This window comes from Rhinopithecus roxellana, chromosome 8 (assembly GCF_007565055.1).
Source record: "Rhinopithecus roxellana isolate Shanxi Qingling chromosome 8, ASM756505v1, whole genome shotgun sequence".
Classification (NCBI taxonomy): Eukaryota; Metazoa; Chordata; class Mammalia; order Primates; family Cercopithecidae; genus Rhinopithecus; species Rhinopithecus roxellana.
The window spans coordinates 20,855,761-20,876,064 of record NC_044556.1 but is presented as its reverse complement, the minus strand read 5'-3'; the positions used below and the strand labels follow the sequence as shown (position 1 = coordinate 20,876,064).

The window sequence follows — 20,304 nt, the reverse complement described above, 5'->3', positions numbered from 1 at the left end:
TACTGCCTGGGTTTTCTTCTAGAGTTTTTATGGTGTCAGATCTTACATTTAAGTCTTTAATCCATCCTGAGTTAATTTTGGTATATGGTGTAAGGAAGGGATCCAGTTCCAGCTTTCTACATATGGCTAGCCAGTTTTCCCAGCATCATTTATTAAATAGGGAATCCTTTTCCCATATTTTGTTTTTGTCAGGTTTGTCAAAGATCAGATGGTTGTAGATGTGTGGTGTTATTTCTGAGGCCTCTGTTCTGTTCCATTGGTCTATATCTCTGTTTTGGTACCAGTACCATGCTGTTTTGGTTACTGTAGCCTTGTAGTGTAGTTTGAGGTCAGGTAGCATGATGCCTCCAGCTTTGTTCTTTTGCTTAGGATTGTCTTGGCTATGCGGGCTCTTTTTTGGTTCCCTATGAACTTTAGTTTTTTCCAATTCTGTGAAGAAAGTCAGTGGTAACTTGATGGGGATAGCAGTGAATCTGTAAATTACCTTGGGCAGTATGGTCGTTGTCAGAATATTGATTCTTCCTGTCCATGAGCATGGAATGTTCTTCCATTTGTTTGTGTCTTCTTATTTTGTTGAGCAGTGATTTGTAGTTCTCCTTGAAGAGGTCCTTCACATCCCTTGCAAGTTGGATTCCTAGGTATTTTATTCTCTTTGTAGCAATTGTTAATGTGAGTTCACTCATGATTTGTTGGCTCTCTATTATTGGTGTATAGAAATACTTGTGATTTTTGCTCATTGATTTTGTATCCTGAGACTTTGCTGAAGTTGCTTATCAGCTTAGGGAAATTTTGGGCTGAGACGATGGGGTTCTCTAAATATACAACCATGTCATCTGCAAACAGGGACAATTTGACTTCCTCTTTTTCTAATTGAATACCCTTTATTTCTTTCTCTTGCCAGATTGCCCTGGCCAGAACTTCCAACACTGTTTTGAATAGGAGTGGTGAGAGAGGGCATCCCTGTCTTGTGCCAGTTTTCAAAGGGAATGCTTCCAGCTTTTGCCCATTCAGTATGATATTGGCTGTGGGTTTGTTATAAATAGCTCTTATTATTTTGAGATATGTTCCATCATTACCAAATTTATTGAGAGTTTTTAGCATGAAGGCTGTTGACTTTTGTCAAAGGCCTTTTCTGCATCTATTGAGATAATCATGTGTTTTTTGTCATTGGTTTTGGTGATGTGATGGATTACGTTTATTGATTTGCGTATGTTGAACCAGCCTTGGATCCCAGGGATGAATCTGACTTGATCATGGTGGATAAGCTTTTTGATGTGCTGCTGTATTCGGTTTGCCAATATTTTATTGAGGATTTTCACATTGATGTTCATCAGGGGTATTGGCCTAAAATTCTCTTTTTTTGTTGTGTCTCTACCAGGAGGATTCCCTCTTTTTCTTTTGACTGGAATAGTTTGAGAAGGAATGGTACACGCTCTTTTTTGTACCTCTGGCAGAATTTGGCTGTGAATCCCTTTGGTCCTGGACTTTTTTGGTTGGTAGGCTGTTGGTTATTGCCTCAGTTTCAGAACCTGTTAATTGGTCTATTCAGAGATTCTACTTCTTCCTGGTTTAGTCTTGGGAGCGTGTATGTTTCCAGGATTTTATTCATTTCTCCTAGATTTTCTAGTTTATTTGCATAAAAGTGTTTATAGTATTCTCTGATGGTAGTTTGTATTTCTGTGGGATCGGTGGTGATATCCCCTTTATCATTTTTTATTGCATCTATTTGATTCTTCTCTCTTTCCTTCTTTATTAGTCTTGCTAGCGGTCTATTTTGTTAATCTCTTCAAAAAACCAGCTCCTGAATTCATTGATTTTTTGAAGGGTTTTTTATGTCTCTGTCTCCTTCAGTTCTGCTCTGATCTTAGTTATTTCTTGCCTCCTGCTAGCTTTTGAGTTTGTTTGCTCTTGCTTCTCTAGTTCTTTTAATTGTGGTGTTAGTGTGTTGAATTTAGATATTTTCTGCTTTCTCTTATGGGCATTTAGTGCTATAAATTTCCCTAAATGCACTGCTTTAAATGTGTCCCAGAGATTCTGGTACATTGTGTCTTTTTGTTCTCATTGATTTCAAAGAACATCTTTATTTCTGCCCTCATTTTAGTATTTACTCAGTAATCATTCAGGAGCAGGTTGTTCAGTTTCCATGTAGTTGTGCAGTTTTGAGTGAGTTTCTTAATCCTGAGTTCTAATTTGACTGCACTGTGGTCTGAGAGACAGTTTATTGTGATTCCTGTTCTTTTACATTTGCTGAGGAGTGTTTACTACCAATTATGTGGTCAATTTTAGAATAAGTGCAATGTGGTGCTGAGAGGAATGTATATTCTGTTGATTTGGGGTGGAGAGTTCTGTAGATATCTAGTAGGTCTGCTTGGTCCAGAGCTGACTTCAAGTCCTGGACATCCTTGTTAACCTTCTATCTTGTCAATCTGTCTAATATTGACTGTGGAGTGTTAAAGTCTCCTATTGTTACTGTGTGGGAGTCTAAGTCTCTTTGTAGGTCTCTAAGGACTTGCTTTATGAATCTGGGTGCTCCTGTATTGGGTGCATTTATATTTAGGATAGTTAGCTCTTGTTGAATTGATCTCTTTACCATTATGTAGTGGCCTTCTTTGTCTCTTTTGATCTTTGTTGGTTTATAGTCTGTTTTATCAGAGACTAGAATTGCAACCCCTCCTTTTTTTTGCTTTCCATTTGCTTGGTAGATCTTCCTCCATCCCTTTATTTTGAGCCTGTGTGCATCTTTGCACGTGAGATGGGTCTCCTGAATACAGCACACCAATGGGTCTTGACTGTTACCTAATTTGCCAGTCTGTGTCTTTTAATTGGGGCATTTAGCCCTTTTACATTTAAGGTTAATATTGTTATGTTTAAATTTGATCCTGTCATCATTGTGATGTTAGCTGGTTATTTTGCCTGTTAACTGATGCAGTTTCTTCATAGTGTCACTGGTCTTTACAATTTGGCATGTTTTTGTGGTGGATGGTACCAGTTGTTCCTTTCCATGTTTCGTGCCTCCTTCAGGAGCTCTTGTAAGGCAGGTGTGGAGGTGACAAAATCTCTCAGCATTTCCTTGTCTGTAAAAGATTTTATTTCTCGGCCGGGCGCGGTGGCTCAAGCCTGTAATCCCAGCACTTTGGGAGGCCGAGACGGGTGGATCACGAGGTCAGGAGATCGAGACCATCCTGGTCTACACGGTGAAACCCTGTCTCTACTAAAAAAGACAAAAAACTAGCCGGGCGAGATGGCGGGCGCCTGTAGTCCCAGCTACTCGGGAGGCTGAGGCAGGAGAATGGCGTAAACCCAGGAGACGGAGCTTGCAGTGAGCCGAGATCGCGCCACTGCACTCCAGCCTGGGCGACAGAGCGAGACTCCATCTCAAAAAAAAAAAAAAAGATTTTATTTCTCGTTCACTTCTGAAGCTTAGTTTGGCTGGATATGTGATTCTGGGTTGAAAGTTATTTTCTTTAAGAATGTTGAATGTGGGACCCCACTCTCTTCTGGCTTATAGGGTTTATTCCTAGGGATCCACTATTAGTCTGATGGGCTACCCTTTGTAAGTAACCCAACCCTTCTCTGTGGCTGCCCTTAACATTTTTTTTCCTTTATTTCAACCTTGGTGAATCTGACATTTTATGTGTCTTGGAATTACTCTTTTCAAGGAGTGTCTTTGTGGTGGTCTCTGTATTTCCTCAATTTGAATGTTGTCCTACCTTGCTAGATTAGGGAAGTTCTCTTGGATAATATCGTGAAGAGTGTTTTCTAACTTGCTTCTGTTGTCCCCGTCACTTTCTGGTACACCAATCAAACGTATGTTTGGTCTTTTCACATTGTCCCGTATGTCTTGGAGGCTGTGTTCATTTCTTTTCACTCTTTTTTTCTCTAATCTGTCTTCTCGTTTTATTTCATTAATTTGATCTTCAATTGCTTTCTTCCCCTTGATTGAATCAGCTACTGAAGCTTGTGCATGTGTCACGAATTTCTTGTGCCGTGTTTTGCAGCTTCATCAGGTCATTTAAGGTCTTCTCTACACTCTAGTTAGCCAATCATCTAACCTTTTTTCAAGGTTTTAGCTTCCTTGTGATGGGTTAGAACATGCTCCTTTAGCTCAGAGAAGTTTGTTGTTACCAACCTTCTGAAGCCTACTTCTGTCAACTTGTCAAACTCATTCTCCGTCCAATTTTGTTCTCTTGCTGGTGAGGAGCTGCAATCCTTTGGAGGAGAAGAGGTGCTCTGTGTTATGGAATATTCAGCTTCTCTGGTTTCTCCTTATCTTTGTGGTTTTATCTACCTTTGGTCTGTGATGTTGGTGACCTAAGGATGGGGTTTTGGTGTGGAAGTCCTTTTTGTTGATGTTGATGCTATTTCTTTCTGTTTGTTAGTTTTTCTTCTAACAGACCCTTCAGATGCAGATCTGTTGGAGTTTGCTGGAGGTCCACTCCAGACCTGGGTATCACCAGCGGAGGCTGCAGAACAGCAAATATTGCTGCCCTATCCTTCCTCTGGAAGCTTCATCCCAGAGGGGCACCCGCCTGTTTGAGGTGTCTGTCGTCCCCTACTGGGAAGTGTTTCCCAGTCAGGTTACACGGGAGTCAGGGACCCACTTGAGGAGGCAGTCCGTCCATTCTTGGAGCTCAAACGCCATGCTGAGAGAACCACTGCTCTCTTCAGAGCTGTGAGATGGGAACATTTACGTCTGGAGAAACTGTCTGCTGCCTTTTGTTCTATGCCCTGTCCGCAGAGGAGGAATCTATAGAGGCAGTAGGCCTTTCTGTGCTGTGGTGGTCTCTGCCCAGTTCATGCATCCAGGCCTCTTTGTTTACACTCTGAGCTACTCAAGCCTCAGCAATGGTGGACGCCTCTCCCACCGCCAGGCTGCAGCCTTGAATGTCGATCTCAGACTGCTGTGCTAGAAGTGAGCAAGGCTCCATGAGCGTGGGACCCGCCAAGCCAGGCACCGGATGGTATCTCCTTGTCTGCTGGTTGCTAAGACTGTGGGAAAAGCTCAGTATTTGCTCAGGAGTGTAGGAGTGTACTGTTTCTCCAAATGCAGTCTGTCATGGTCTCCCTTGGCTAGGAAATGGAAATCCCCTCGACCCCTTGTGCTTCCCAGGTGAGGCGATGCCCCGCCCTGCTTCTGCTTGCCCTCTGAAGGGTGCACCCGCTGTCCAACTGGTGCCAGTGAGATGAACCAGGCATCTCAGTTGGAAATGCAGAAATTCCCTGTCTTCTGTGTCAGTCTCGTTGGGAGCTGCAGACCGGAGCTGTTCATATTTGGCCATCTTGGAAGCCAATCTGAAAAATGGAATTTTTCTCATTTCTAATTTGGGTTTCTGTTTTCATCCAGCTGAGAAATGCTTGGCAAGCCTGCTTTATCTTTCTTACAATTAGAATTCAGAAGTAGAATTGTAATCATGGGACAAATTATTAATTCATGTTTATTTGAATTGAAAAGTGAACGTAACACTTTAATGAGAGGAAGTAAATATAATTTGGCTCATTGGTTTAATAATAATGACTGCCTTTGCCAGTTAGGTCCTAGAGTAGACGTTGTCCATAAATAAGATAAATGTCACTTAAATTGTAGTGGAAAAATGTTAAAGTACATATAAATTACAGCGATATGTCCTTTTAAACTATATTTACACTTGAGATAAAACAAAATTTAGAAGTCTTTAAAATGTATATGAGGAAACATTCTTTTAGCAGATACATGAGCAGAAAAATAAGACTACAGACATGGCAAGGATGATGGCAGAGGAGGAAGTTTCAGGTAGTTCTCTGAAGGAGATGATACCTGAGTACAATTCTGGAGACCTTTGTTTCTTTCTTTTTTTTCTTTTTTTTTTGAGACGGAGTCTTGCTCTGTCCCTCAGGCTGGAGTGCAGTGGTACAATCTCAGCTTATTGCAACCTCCGCCTCCAAGGTTCAAACCTCAGCCTCCTGAGTAGCTGGGACTACAGGCGCATGCCACCATGTCCAGCTAATTATTTTTTTTTTTGTATTTTTAGTAGAGACTGGGTTTCACTATGTTGGCCAGGCTGGTCTCGAATTCCTGACCTCGGGTGATCCACCCGCCTTGGCCTCCGAAAGTACTGGGATTACAGGCATGAACCACCATGCCTGGCTGAAGACCTTTGTTTCTAATTGCTAGGGTTAAATTATGACTGCAACAGAAAATCCCTGCTGATATGGAACTTACTGAAATACAGAAGACTGACATAGAACGATATACAGCATAACATCCAGCAGTGAAAGTGCCATGAAGAAAACAAAGCCAGATAAAGGACATGGAGAGATGGGCACTCTTTTAGACCAGGGCATGCAGAGATAGGGCTCACAGGCTGATAAGGTACTATTTGAGCTGACACCAGAGGGAAGTAAGAGTGGGAGTCATGGGATTGTCTGGGGGAAGTATACCCTACAGTAAGATAACAGTAAATGTAAAGACTGAGGCAAGAATGTGATTGATACATTCAAGGAATAGAAAACGAGTGAGAGGCCAGGCACAGTGGCTCACACCTGTAATCCCAGCACTTTGAGAGGCTGAGGTGGGAGGATCCATTGAGCCCAGGAGTTTGAGACCAGCCTGGGCAACATAGTAAAACCTCATCTCTGCAAAAAACGAAAAGGAAGAAAACCGATGGGACTGGAGTAGCATAGGCAAATAGGAGTGTGGTGAGCAGTGAGGTCAGAAACATGGTAGGGGGCTAGGGGTATTTAAAGCCATGCCATCTACTGTGGTAGCCATTACCCACATGTGGCTATTTAGTCTAAATATGATTAAAAATTTATTTCATCAGTTATATTTCAAGTGCTAATTAGTTACATATGGCTAATGGCTACTCTATTGGACAATACAGATCTAGCACATTTTCGTTACTGTCAAACGTTTTGTTGGTTATTGTCCTCCTCGTGGGCCAGACTTTTTCCACATCTGAAGGGAAGCCAGTAGAGGATTTTGAGAAAAGTGACATGATCTGGTTTTAAAAATTGTACTCTCTGCTGTAATAAAGGTTGGCCAGGTGAAGAGAAGGAGGGCATTTTGAGAAGAACGGTAATAAGTACAAAGGCTCAGAGGTTCCTTTACTACATAAAAGTTGTAAGAATTGAGTCTTAGCCTTTGACTTTTTTTGGTGAATTTTTATGTTGGTATACTTTTAAACTTATAAAAAAGTTACAAATTAGTACCAGGGGTCTGATATACTCTTTACCAAGACTCAGCAATTATTTACATTTCATCCCATTTGCTTTATTATCCTCTCTCCTCCGTATGCGTAAGTAAATGTAGTGTGTGTGTGTGTGTGTGTGTGTGTGTGTGTGTGTGTGTGTGTGTATGTATGTAAAATCCATTCCCATTTTGGGGGAGGTCCATTTGAGAGTAAATTTAGATATTGTGCCTTTTATCCATGAATACTTGAATGTGTACTTCCTATGAACAACTACTTTTCTCTCCTTTAACATAAGCCCAGTAGTTAATCAAAACAAGGAAATTATATTAGGTTGGTGCAAAAGTAATTGCAGTTTTTGCATTACTTTCAACGGCAAAAACCACAGTTACTTTTCGACCAACCTAATAGATACAATATTATTATCTAATCCACAGTATATGTTCAGATTTTATCACCGGTTACAATAATATGCTATATAGCTATCTCCCCACCCCTCCATCCAGGGTCCACCCTAGGATCATGTGTAGGATTTAGGTGTTAATACCTATTTGGTTTTCTTTAATCTGACACATTTCCTCAGTCTTTGTGTTTCTGATATATTTAAAGAATGTACAGGCCAATTATTTTGTAGAAAATCTCGAAGTTTGAGTTTTTCTGGGATTTCCCCAGGATTAGATTCAGGTTGTGCATTTATCTTCTCGGTTCACCATACGATATATATGATATTGCTTTCTCTCAAAACTGGTAATGTTAACTTTGGTCACTTGATTAAGGTGATGTCCGCCAGATTTTACTACTGTAAAGTTATTTCCCCTTTTGTAATAGGTAATTTGTGGCAGGCTACTTTGAGATTATGTAGTGACCTCTTTCTTTTTATTTTTTTAAATTTTTTGAGACGGAGTCTCGCTCTGTCACCCAGGCTGAAGTGCAGCAGCGTGATCTTGGCTCACTGCAAGCTCCTCCTCCCAGGTTCACACCATTCTCCTGCCTCAGCCTCCCAAGTAGCTGGGACTACAGACGCCCACCACCACACCCGGCTGATTTTTTGTGTTTTTGGTAGAGATGGGGTTTCACATGTTAGCCAGGATGGTCTCGATCTCCTGACCTCGTGATCCGCCCGCTTCGCCTCCGAAAGTGCTGGGATTACAGGCGTGAGCCACTGCGCCCAGCCGTAGTAACCTCTTTCTTTACCAAACTTTACCATACCAGTTTTATATCCATTTTTGATTTTCCTACACTCCCTCGTTCTTCATTTATTAATCAGCATTCCACTGTAAGGAAGAGCTTTCCCTTCACCCTCATTTATTTATTCATTTATTTACATCAGTGTGAATTCATGAATTATTTTATTCAGTGAGCTATAATCCATTACTATTAAATTGTCCCTGCTTTGTCCAGTGGGAGCCCTTGCAAGCTGGGTGCATTGTTCTTTGGATATTTTTCCCATCATTCTTTGGGAATTTCATTTCTTTAGGGTAACAAAATGTTCCAGGTTCCACTTATACCTGCTTGCCTCCTGCGCAGTAATGAGCTATTTCTCCAGAGAGCTTTGATTACTTTTTTGGAAGCGTTTGAAATTTAGTCTGAGGGTAATGAGTAACCACGGACACTCTGGGTGTGGTATGATCCAAATCAACATTTTAAAAAAAGATCACTCTGTTAATAGTGAATAGAAAACACTGAGTTATGAAACTGGCCATAGAAAGAACAATTATGAGTAATTTCTAGTAATGTAGGCAAACTATAATGCGGGTCTAAAAACACTATCAGTGAAGGGGGAACAAATAACTTTACACTGGAGAAACGTGGTGTGTACTGCTTCAGCCAGGTGATCAAGGTCAACATCAGTAGTGATGTTCTGTTGATAGTTTGTACCCTTAGTATGAGGTAATGAAAATGGCATTTATGTCTGTGGTCTTCCTCCCGAAAACCCAATAACCCCAGTATAATCATGAGAAAAACATGAGACAGATTCCATTTGAATTACATAACTGGTCCCATTTGAAGATCACATAATGATAACTACAAAATACCTGACCGGTACTCCTCAAAACTGTCAAGGTTCTCATCAAAACTGTCATGGGCTTTAGGTAACAGCAATATGTTAATACTGATTCATTATAACAATGTACCATACTACTGTAACATATTAATAATAGGGGAAACTGGGATGAGATGCATGGAATGTCTGTACTATCTTCACAGTCTTTTTGTAAACAATACTTTTTTTTAAAAATTAAGTTTATTAAAAAACACTATCAGTGGAGTGAAATAAGTAGGGTTTATTTTTAGGTGTGTAAATGAGTGATGTTTTTACATAATGCGTCATGATAACTACTTCAGAGTAGTCATTTGTGAAGGCTATAAACTTAATAGTACAGCTGTTCAAAATGTTTTGCAGCTCTTTGGAGTCTTTAATAAATTATTTCAGCTATCTTATAGTCTTTTAAGACAGTGGTCTCCAGCCTTTTTGGCACTAGGGACTGCTTTCATGGAAAACCATTTATCTACTTATGGAGGCTGCAGGTATGGCTTCAGGTTGAAACTGTTCCACCTCACGTCAGATCATCAGCCATGAGATTCTCATAAGGAGCGCACAACCTAGATCTCCAACATGCACAATTCACAATAGGGTTTGCACTCCTATGAGAATCTAATGCTGCCACTGATCTGCCAGGAGGCGGAGCTCAGGCAGTGATGTTCACTTGCCTGCCGTCTACCTACTGCTGTGTGACCCAGTTCCTAACAGGCCACAGACTGGTATTGGTCCACTGCCCAAGGGTTGAGGACCCCTGTTTTAAGATACACTTGAGTGAGAGACAGAGTGATGTAGCAGTCAAAGCTGTGACCATACAGAAGTTTCTCAAGCTTTCTAAACCTCAGAGTGGGTATAACAACTTACATTAAAAAGTTGTTGTGAGCTAAATGAGATAAGTAATAGATTTCTGTCCTTTGAGGGAGAATTTTATTTTTGAAAGCAGCTATAAGTTATTTGGAGCCTGGTCTGGTTTATATTTGAAGTAAACTTGGTATTAATATTTTTTGTCAAGAGTAAGATAAAAAAATTTGGTGGTACTAATTTTTGTGTGGCCTATACATTTTTATAAAGGTAATTTTAGACTTACAGTAGAATTGCATATCATGCTTACTCTCCTCCAGTCAGTGACAGATCAGAGAGGTGATATGCCCTTTTCAGTACATCTTTTTTTTTTTTTTTTAATGGTTTATCACTTTTGGTGGCTTGGGGGGAAGGGTCCCGCTCTGTTTCCCAGGCTGGAGTGCAGTGGCTTGATCACTGCTCACTGCAACCTTGACCTCCCCGGCTCAAGCAATCCTCCCACCTCAGCCTCTGAGTACCTGCAACTACAGGCATACACCCACTGCACTTGGCTAATTTTTGTATTTTTTGTACAGACTGGGTTTCGTCATGTTGCCCAGGCTGGTCTTGAACTCCAGGCCTCAAGCAGTTGGCCCACTTGGGCCCCCCAAAGTGCTGGGATTAGAGGCATGATCCACTGTGCCCAGTGTCATGTTTTAAATTATTTTTATTTTATTTTATTTTATTTTATTTATTTATTTATTTTTTTTTTTTTGAGACGGAGTCTTGCTCTGAGGCCCAGGCTGGAGTGCAGTGGCCAGCTCTCAGCTCACTGCAAGCTCCGCCTCCCGGGTTCACGCCATTCTCCTGTCTCAGCCTCCTGAGTAGCTGGGACTACAGGCGCCCGCCTCGTCGCCCGGCTAGTTTTTTGTATTTTTTAGTAGAGACGGGGTTTCACCGTATTAGCCAGGATGGTCTCGATCTCCTGACCTCATGATCCGCCCGTCTCGGCCTCCCAAAGTGCTGGGATTACAGGCTTGAGCCACCGCGCCCGGCCAAATTATTTTTATTTTTAAATAATTTTGACCTTTATTTTAAATTCAGAGGGTACATGCACATATTTATTTCATGGGCATATTGCATGATGCTGAGGTTTGAGATACGAATAATCCCATCACCCAGATAGCAAGCATAGTACCCAGCGGTTAGTTTTTCAGCCCTTGTCCTCCTCCCTCCCTTCCCCTTCTATTAGTCCTCAGTGTCTGTTGTTCCCATCTTTATGTCCCTGAGTACCCAGTGTTTAGCTCCTAGTTGTGAGGGAGAACATGGGTTTTGGTTTTCTGTTCCTGTGTTAATTCACTTAACTCAGTACATCTTAACAGGGATACATGATGCCAGTATGTATTACTGGTGTTGTTAACCTTAATCAGTTCAGGTGCAGTCTGCTAGGATTCTGTACTGTAAATTTAGTATTTTCCTTTAACACGAAATATTTTAGGAGTGATAATTTGAGACTATGCTTAAAACTTGCACCCACTAACTTTAGCATCCATTAGTGTTTCCTCCCGCAGTGGTTATTACTGTGGAATTCTAAAGGTGATTTTTATCTTTACCTTGTTCCTCCTATGTCTATTAATTGAAATTCTTCTGTAAGGAAGAGTTGTCCTCTTTCCCTCATTAAAGTTTTTAAAGTCACTTTGGGAGGCTGAGACGGGCGGATCACGAGGTCAGATCGAGACCATCCTGGCTAACATGGCGAAACCCTGTCTCTACTAAAAAAATACAAAAAAACTAGCCAGAGGAGGTGTCAGGCGCCTGTAGTCCCAGCTACTGGGGAGGCTGAGGCAGAAGAATGGCGTAAACCCAGGAGGTAGAATTTGCAGTGAGCTGAGATCCGGCCACTGCACTCCAGCCTGGGCAACAGAGCGAGACTCCGTCTCATTAAAAAAAAAATTTTTTTTAAAGTCCATGTTGGTACCAGGATTTTTAAGTTAAGAACCAGTTGAACCTACAGGTGTGTTTTAATTTGAGGAAAAAGAATAGATGCTTCATTTGTAAGTTTAGAGCTGAACAGAATCGTAAACTCAGTTAGTTGTATTTTGTGATTTATACATTTCACTTTCTAAATTTTCTTTTATTTTTGTCATTTGTAAAGTGAGTTTTTAATAAGAACTCATGAAACTACATGATTTTTCTCACATCAAATATCTCCAAGTTATAAGCTAGAGGAAACTAAATAAATTGTATTTTATGTTCATATGTATTTTTTTTTTTTTTTTTTTTTTTTTTTTTTTTTTTTTTTTTTTTTTGAGACGGAGTCTTGCTCTGCCACCCAGGCTGGAGTGCAGTGGCCGGATCTCAGCTCACTGCAAGCTCCGCCTCCCGGGTTTACGCCATTCTCCTGCCTCAGCCTCCCCAGTAGCTGGGACTACAGGCGCCCGCCTCGTCGCCCGGCTAGTTTTTTGTATTTTTAAGTAGAGACAGGGTTTCACTGTATTAGCCAGGATGGTCTCGATCTCCTGACCTCGTGATCCGCCCGTCTCGGCCTCCCAAAGTGCTGGGATTACAGGCTTGAGCCACCGCGCCCGGCCCATATGTATTTTTAAGTTTTGTAATTTAATAACTACTTTTGAATGAAAACATTACCTTTAACTCTTTTTTTTTTTCCCTTTCTTAGGCTTGAAAAGGAATACACTACAATAAAAACGAAAGAAATGGAAGAGCAAGTTGAAATTAAAGTAAGCATTTTGGGGCTTTTTAAAGTACTGATTGATTGAAATCAATTATTAGACAGTAGATGTTTAAAGTTTATACTTCTTATGTTCATAAATGTGTTTACCATCCTACTAGATTATAATTAAAAATAGACATTTCAAAAAAGTAGAATAATGCGACTGAAGTGGCTTTCATTCCAGTGTGAAGGAGAGCAAGCTTTTCCCTTTTTCTGGATTTGTTGGTGGCTCATCAGGAGAAAACACTTCCATGGGGAAGATAATTATCATTCCATTTAAGCATGTTTTTGAAAGTTGCAGAGAAGACAATCTGTAATAACACTTTCTATGCTGAGACCAACAAGAGTATAATCTCAGGCAAACATTAAATAGAGCACATATTACACTAGAACCAATTGTGGTTGCTCTGGAGCTACAGAAAGCTTTGACTGATTTGACTTTTTCTTCTCTAAGCAAGGGTTATACTTTTGAACTACTTCTTTCCAGAAAATCAAGGAGATTTTCAATTCAAAGGGCATGTAAATACCCTGTATGTACCCTAAAAATATAAAATTTGTTCCCCCCTGTCCCCATAAACCAAGGAATTATTGAGTTGAGGGTCTGTGGCACTCTTGGAGCTGGGACTTGAGAAAAATTGTGTTGCCTTTTATGCCTGATATTGTAGGGTGGGGATGATAAGTGGAAGCATGAGTCAAAGAGCTTAGTGATTGGCCAATTCAATTTCTAATCTCTTTATTCTCTTCCACCCCCCAAGCCCCTGGAGAAAAGGGTTAAAAGTAAAATAATTTTAATGGAGTGACTCCCTCCTCCCTTTTTAAACTTCATGTTTGAATGTGTCTGATTTTTGACTTAGACCTGGCAAGACATTATATGACCGCCTTATTTTTCTCCTTTTACAAGGGAATGGGTTCTGTTAAACTAATACTCTCTCCTTACTTGGTCCTCCTCAAAAGCCTCTAGGAGACAGTCTCTCCAGTTTTCTTATGTTAACTCTCTCTTACCAACTCTGTCCTCCGTTTTCTAGAGATTCTATTCCCATTTCTATCACTGAACCTTATCAAATGGAAATAGAGACTTCCACATTTTTTATATATGGAGAAAAGACCCATGTGGATGTTTTTCCCTTCTTTTTTTTTTTTTTTAATTCTGTCACCCAACTGCTGCTCTACTATTTGCTTTTCTTTTTTTCTTTTTCTTTTCTTTTTTTTTTTTTTTTGAGATGAAGTCTTGCACTGTCGCCCAGGCTGTAGTGCAGTGGTGCCATCTTGGCTCACTGCAAGCTCCACCTCCTGGGTTCACACCATTCTCCTGCCTCAGCCTCCTGAGTAGCTGGGACTACAGGTGCCCGCCACCACACCTGGCTAATTTTTTGTATTTTTAGTAGAGATGGGGTTTCGCCGGGTTAGCCAGGATGGTCTCGATCTCCTGACCTTGTGATCCACCCGCCTTGGCCTCCCAAAGTGCTGGGATTACAGGTGTGAGCCACCACTCCTGGCCCTATTTGCTTTTCTTTTAAGTACCATGAATAAGGGTACTTTTACTGAAAGTAAAAAGTACGTCGTCATGTTGAGTGAGGAGAGAGTATGAGTTTTCACATACTGCGAATATTTGGAACTGCAAACCAAGAATCTGAGGATGGGGAAGCCATCCTGTTCATTTCACCATACTATGTTATTGAAAAAAAAATCACAGTTCTATGGATAATCCTTACTCTTGAAGGGGTTTCTTATAAAATTAAGTACATGAATGTATGAATACCAAAAGGCATTTTCAGAAAACAGATTTTTAGCTAACTTTCACCTATACCTGCAGTCTTTTTTCTTTTTTCTCCTTTCCTTTCCTCTCCTCTCCCCTCCCCTCCCCTCCCCTTCGCTCCCCTCACCCCCCGCCTCTCAACCCTCCCCCTCCTCTCCCCTTGCCCTCCCTCTGTCACTCAAATTGGAGTGCAGTGGCACAATCTTGGCTCATTTGCAGCCTTGACATCCCACGTTCAAGCGATCCTTCCACCTCAGCCTTCTAAGTAGCTGGGACTACAGGTGCATGCCACCATGCCCAGCTAATTTTTTGTATTTTTGGTAGAGACAGAGTTTCACCATGTTGCCCAGGCTGGTCTCGAACTCCTGAACTCAGGCGATCCGCCTGCCTTGGCCTCCCAAAGTGCTGAGATTACAGGCATGAGCCACCACGCCCAGCCATTTGCAGTATTTTCTATACTTTGTTTTTTGGGGAAAGTTATAGTTCATATTCCTAAAGAAATGCTTTTGAATCTAGCTCCATATGTCTCAGGCAGTTGGCATAAAATTGTCTATAGAGAAGAATCTGGGAAAAAGAGTTTAGGAAGTTAATGGAACACATCAGGTAAATAAAGTGCTGATCTCAAAGGTGGTCTGTTCTCTTTGTATAATATTGTTTCCATGTAGTTCTTTCTTAACACCATTTTCATCTCTTTCTTCACTCCCCAATTCCACAAAATATAAAAACCAAAACAACTTTTGAATATCTAGTTTTTTTAACTTCATATTTAGGGGTGTCTCATTTTTTTTTTTTTCAACTGAATACTTTTTTTTTTTATTATTATACTTTAAGTTCTGGGATACATGTGCAGAACATGCAGTTTTGTTACATAGGTATACACGTGCCATGGTGGTTTGCTGCACCCATTAACGCGTCATCTACGTTAGGTATTTCTCCTAATGCTATCCCTTCCCTAGCCCTCCACCCCCTGACAGGCCCCAGTGTGTGATGTTCCCCTCCCTGTGTCCATGTGTTCTCATTGTTCAACTCCTGCTTATGAGCGAGAACATGTGGTGTTTCGTTTTCTGTTCCTGTGTTAGTTTGCTGAGAATGATGGTTTCCAGCTTCATCCATGTCCCTGCAAAAGACATGAACTCATCCTTTTTTTATGGCTACATAGTATTCCATGGTGTATATGTGCCACATTTTCTTTATCCAGTCTATCATTGATGGGCATTTGGGTTGGTTCCAGGGTGTCTGATTTTTTTGCTTAGACCCTGACAACTCATTCTAATCATGATCAGATGACCACCTTATTTACAATTCATTAACCAGATATAATATTAATTGAGCCTTGCTGTAAAATGGGAAATGCTACTCCTTGTGCACACTCCCTCCCTCCCACAAAAGTCTCTTTTACAAGAGAATGGGTTCTAGTTGTAAACTAGTACTTTCTTGCTTTGGTTTTTTTTAAAAGTCCATGGGAAGATAGTTTTGTGCCATTATTTTTACAGGCCATTGGTATGATCATCAAATTGTTTGATGTTTTGATATGGAAGTATAAAATCAGCCTTTGGTGTTGTGAAATGTGTTTATAAGGTCTCTGTTGTTTTAATTATAAGACCTTTGGGGTGATGACCTTCTATTCTAAGAACATATTTGTCAGTGAGCCTCCTGGTTAAGATGTGACTTTTAAATATTTTTTTCACCTCTTCCCTAAAAGTGATATAGGAAGATTTTGATAATAATGTCTTCATATGGAGAAGCTTAAATTTTGCTGTGTGAAATTTTTTGTTAATAGAAACATCTTTATCAGTATCTTCTTCTAGTCTATTGATGTTCTGCCTGATGGGGAAGAGGTAAGAAACATTAAAATTCTAGTTTGGCCAGGTGCGGTGGCTCACACCTGTAATCCTAGCACTTTGGGAGGCCGAGGCAGGCGGATCACTTGAGCCCAGGAGTTTGAGACCAGCCTGGACAACATAGCAAGACCCCATCTCAATTTTTAAAAAGAAAAACATTATAAAAATAAAATTCTAACTTATATTAGGATAACCCACAAATCTTTAAAAAGGAAAAAAACTTTGATTCAGATAGACAAACGAACAGATAATCTAATTTTTATGTTTAAATTTGTGCTCCGGGATGCAGAGATCTAAAGCCATATAAAGGGAAGTATGAGAAATCCTGGCCGGTTTTTAGTCAAAAGTTAAGTATTTTTCCTGTTTAAAAACTATGGTACATTTCAGATATGCTGAAAGCCAGAAAATAATATAAAAGTGCTCACATATTTACTGCCTGGCATAAAAATGAAAAAAAAAAGAAAAAAGAAAAGTATTACCTAAGTTGCCCAGGAGTTACATTTTGGCAATCAATGTGAAGTATTAGAAATGAAGCTTACATTTATTTAGCCCTTAATATATGATGGGTCACTTTCATGCATTATTTCCCCTTATTCTTAGAACAGAATTATTAAAGGGTTCTTACCCTTACCTGTGAAGAAATTAGGCTTCAGAAAGCTCAAATAATATGCCAGTGGTCACACTGCGAGGAAACAGAGTCAAGGATTTGAAGTCTGATTTGTGTTATTCTAAGGCCCATGTGTATTCTTCAGTATATACATGGTGCTACTGCTGCTTTCCCAGAGAGACTTTGATGTATTTGTGATGTAAGATTTGGATGCCCGTTTTTCTCTGGCATATCAAACTTTTCATTAAAAAACTAATGGCTACGTAATAATATCCAAGGGAGGTATGCTAGCCTGATTTATTCAATAACACTTCATTTAACAGATAATTTATAGTGCCTACTAGATGCCCAAGCACTATTCTAGGCACTTGAAATGTGGCTATGAAGTAGACCATGTTCTGTCCTCATGGAGGTTATATTTTAATATGGAAATAACAATAAACAGAAAAGTCAAATGTACAGTATTTCAGATGATGATTAAGTGTTAAGGAGAAAAAATAACCTCAGGGAGGGGGAATATAAAACGATAGTGTTTGGGTGGAAAATTTAGAGAAGTTAACCAGGTGATTTTTGAAAAAAGACCTGAAGGAAGTAATGGGGCTAGATATGTGACTATCTGGAAGAAGGGCAGAACCTATTCAGGAGTGTGCCTGGTGACGAACAGTAAAATGGCATTGTGGATGGGACAGCATGTATGATGAGAAAAGTGGTAGGAAGTAAGATGGAGCAGGTTGTAGATAATGTAGGATGTTGTCAACAGTGGTAAGGACTTTGACTTTTACTCTGGTTAGATAGCAGTTTTCAGTAGAGAAGGACAAAATGTGATTTAAGTTCAGTCGATCCTTCTGGTTGCTGTGTTGAGAGTAAATTGCAGGGGTTGAGAGCAGTTCTGGTGAAGGCTGATGTGGTAATGCAGACAAAAGATGATGGTGGGCCAGGCATGCCTACCATCAGGGTGGCTTATGCCTGTAATCCTAGCACTTAGGGAGGCCAAGGTGGGCGGATTCCTTGAGCCCAGGAGTTCAAGACCAGCCTGGGCAACGTAGTGGGCCCCTGTCTCTACAAAAATTTTTTTTCAAATTAGCCAGGTGTAGTGGTGCATGCCTGTAGTCCTAGCTACTCAGGAGGTGGAGGCAGGAGGATCACTAGAACCTGGGAAGCTGAGGCTGCAGTGAGCTGTGATCATGCCACTGCATTCTTTCCTGCGTGACAGAGTGAGACCCTGTCTTACAAAAAAAAAAAAAAAAAAGATGGTGGTGGCTTGGACTGAGGTAAGAAGTAATTGGATTCTGAATAGATTTTAAATATAAAGTGGACAGCTAGAATGTAGAGATGTGTGAGGAGGAGGAATCAAGCCTTGTGGTCTGAGCAGGTAGATAAATGGTGTTCCCATTACCTGAGATAGGAAAGACTACAGGAGAATTTGGTTTAGTGGGGATACCAGGAGCCCAATTTTGGATATTTTAGGAATGAGATGCCTAGGAGATGTCCAGTTAGCTTCTTAAATATTCAGATCTGAAATTACGAGAAGCAAAGCTCAAAATACAAATTTGGCAGTTATTGGCAGTTATTCATGGTATTGAAAGCCATGAGAATGGGTGAGATTTTTTGGGAAATGAGTGTAGATAAAATAGAGAAGAGTTCAAGAATTGAGCCTGAGAATAAACCAGCATTTAAAGATGAGGAAGACAAGTAGAAAGTAGTAAAGTAGAAGAAAACCAGGTAGGTGTAGTTCCTAGAAGCCAAGGGACAGTGAGAAAGAGAGAAGGATTTACCATGTCAAATACTGAAGATAGTTTTTGTGAAATGAGGATAGAGAAACAGCCATTGCATTTTTCAGCATGATTATAATTTATCCTAGAAACAAGTGGAGCAGAATGGTAGGTACTAAAACCTAATTGGAATAGAAGTAGAAAAATTAGAGATATTTTTCAAGGAATTTGCTGTAAGGATGAAAGAAATGGGACAGTAGCTAGAGAGGGCAATTATGTTGAATTTTTTGTTTCTGTTTTGTATTTTTTTTTTAAGATAGAAGAAATAACTACATGCTTTTACGGTGATAATCAAGTAGGAAAAATTGATCATTATGAATGGGGGATAATCACTGGAGTCAGGAGGATATGAAATTTAGTGCAAAGTTAGGAGATGTTACTTAGTATGCTAGCATGAATAGTTAATCCACAATAACAGGAAATCAAAATATATGGACAAAAATGCAGTTAGGATATAGGATATGGTTTTGGGAGCTTGTGAAATTCTCTTCTAATTGCCTCAGTTTTTTTCAGTGAAGTCATAGGCAAGATTATCAACTGAGAGACAATGGATTGGAGAGTTGCTGGTTTGAAGAGAGAGGAATAGGTGTGAAATAGTGATTTAGGGGGATAGAAGGACATTATTATTGCTAAGAACCATATTGAATTTAGTGATCAGTAATTTAAATAAACATCATGGTTTTGTTTTTCTTGGGTCATATTTACTGGCATAGGTACAGGCTCAAAACTGTCAGAGAGTTGATCCAGAGTAGTGTTTTTTCCAGGCAGGTATACTACGAAGGGAGAGAAGGGCAGGGGGGCTTAAAAGCAAGGGAGGTGTATAATGATTGCAAATTAAACTTTGTCAAGAAGGAAGAAAGAACATCAAGGATTGAGGGACAGTGAAAGGTTGTTGGGATCACTAGATTGTCTCAATGAAAACAATTGTTGGGGTTGGGTTACTCTGTAAACTGAGTAAGCTGGAAAGAATAGGAAATGGTGATTGAAGAGTGGGTTATTTCAAACGAGATCATCCTATTTCAGGATATTAAGGTTGCTTTTAGTTTTTCATTATTTAATGCTAATGGTTAACATCTTTGTATATAACAAGGTTTTTTGTCTCTTATTATTATTATTTCCATAGCCAGTTGTAAAAAGTAGAATTAATAAGTTATAGGATATTAGCACTTTAAAGACTTTTACTGTGCAGTACATAAATTTCCTAAAGAATGTGTCCACGGTATGTTTGTCTTAGCAACATGAAAAGTTTCCATTTCATGACTACTTTGCCAACACTAAGTATTTCATTCTTACTCTCACTTTTAGTCCTCTTTTTTTCTAATTTGGTAGGTCAAAATATTGTCTCTATTTTCTTTTTCAATGTACAAGACAAATATTTTTATGTAGCTATATCTAGGTATCTTCCTCTTTGTGGTTTTCACTTTAAAGTTTAGGAAGCACTCTATTCTAGAAAATGTGAGGAAGATATTGAAGAATTATTGAGAATCAATCAGGTGGTAGATTTTAGTTATTAACTTTTCTATGTATCATCAATAAACAGTTCAAAAATATCCTGGAAGAAGAAGTTCAATTTGAAATAAAAATAAAAGTATATCCAGGAGTAACCTAAA

General features: G+C 39.8%; 1 protein-coding gene across 3 annotated transcripts in view; it reads left to right on the top strand.

The window, feature by feature from the left end:
* EVI5 (ecotropic viral integration site 5) overlaps positions 1 to 20,304 on the top strand; it is a 282,059-nt gene that overhangs the window by 100,326 nt on the left and 161,429 nt on the right. For all 3 annotated transcript variants that reach the window (XM_030935805.1, XM_030935804.1, XM_030935803.1), the window contains exon 10: positions 12,665 to 12,725. In XM_030935805.1, coding sequence (XP_030791665.1) covers positions 12,665 to 12,725 — 61 coding nt within the window. The remainder of the gene's footprint in view (positions 1 to 12,664; positions 12,726 to 20,304) is intronic.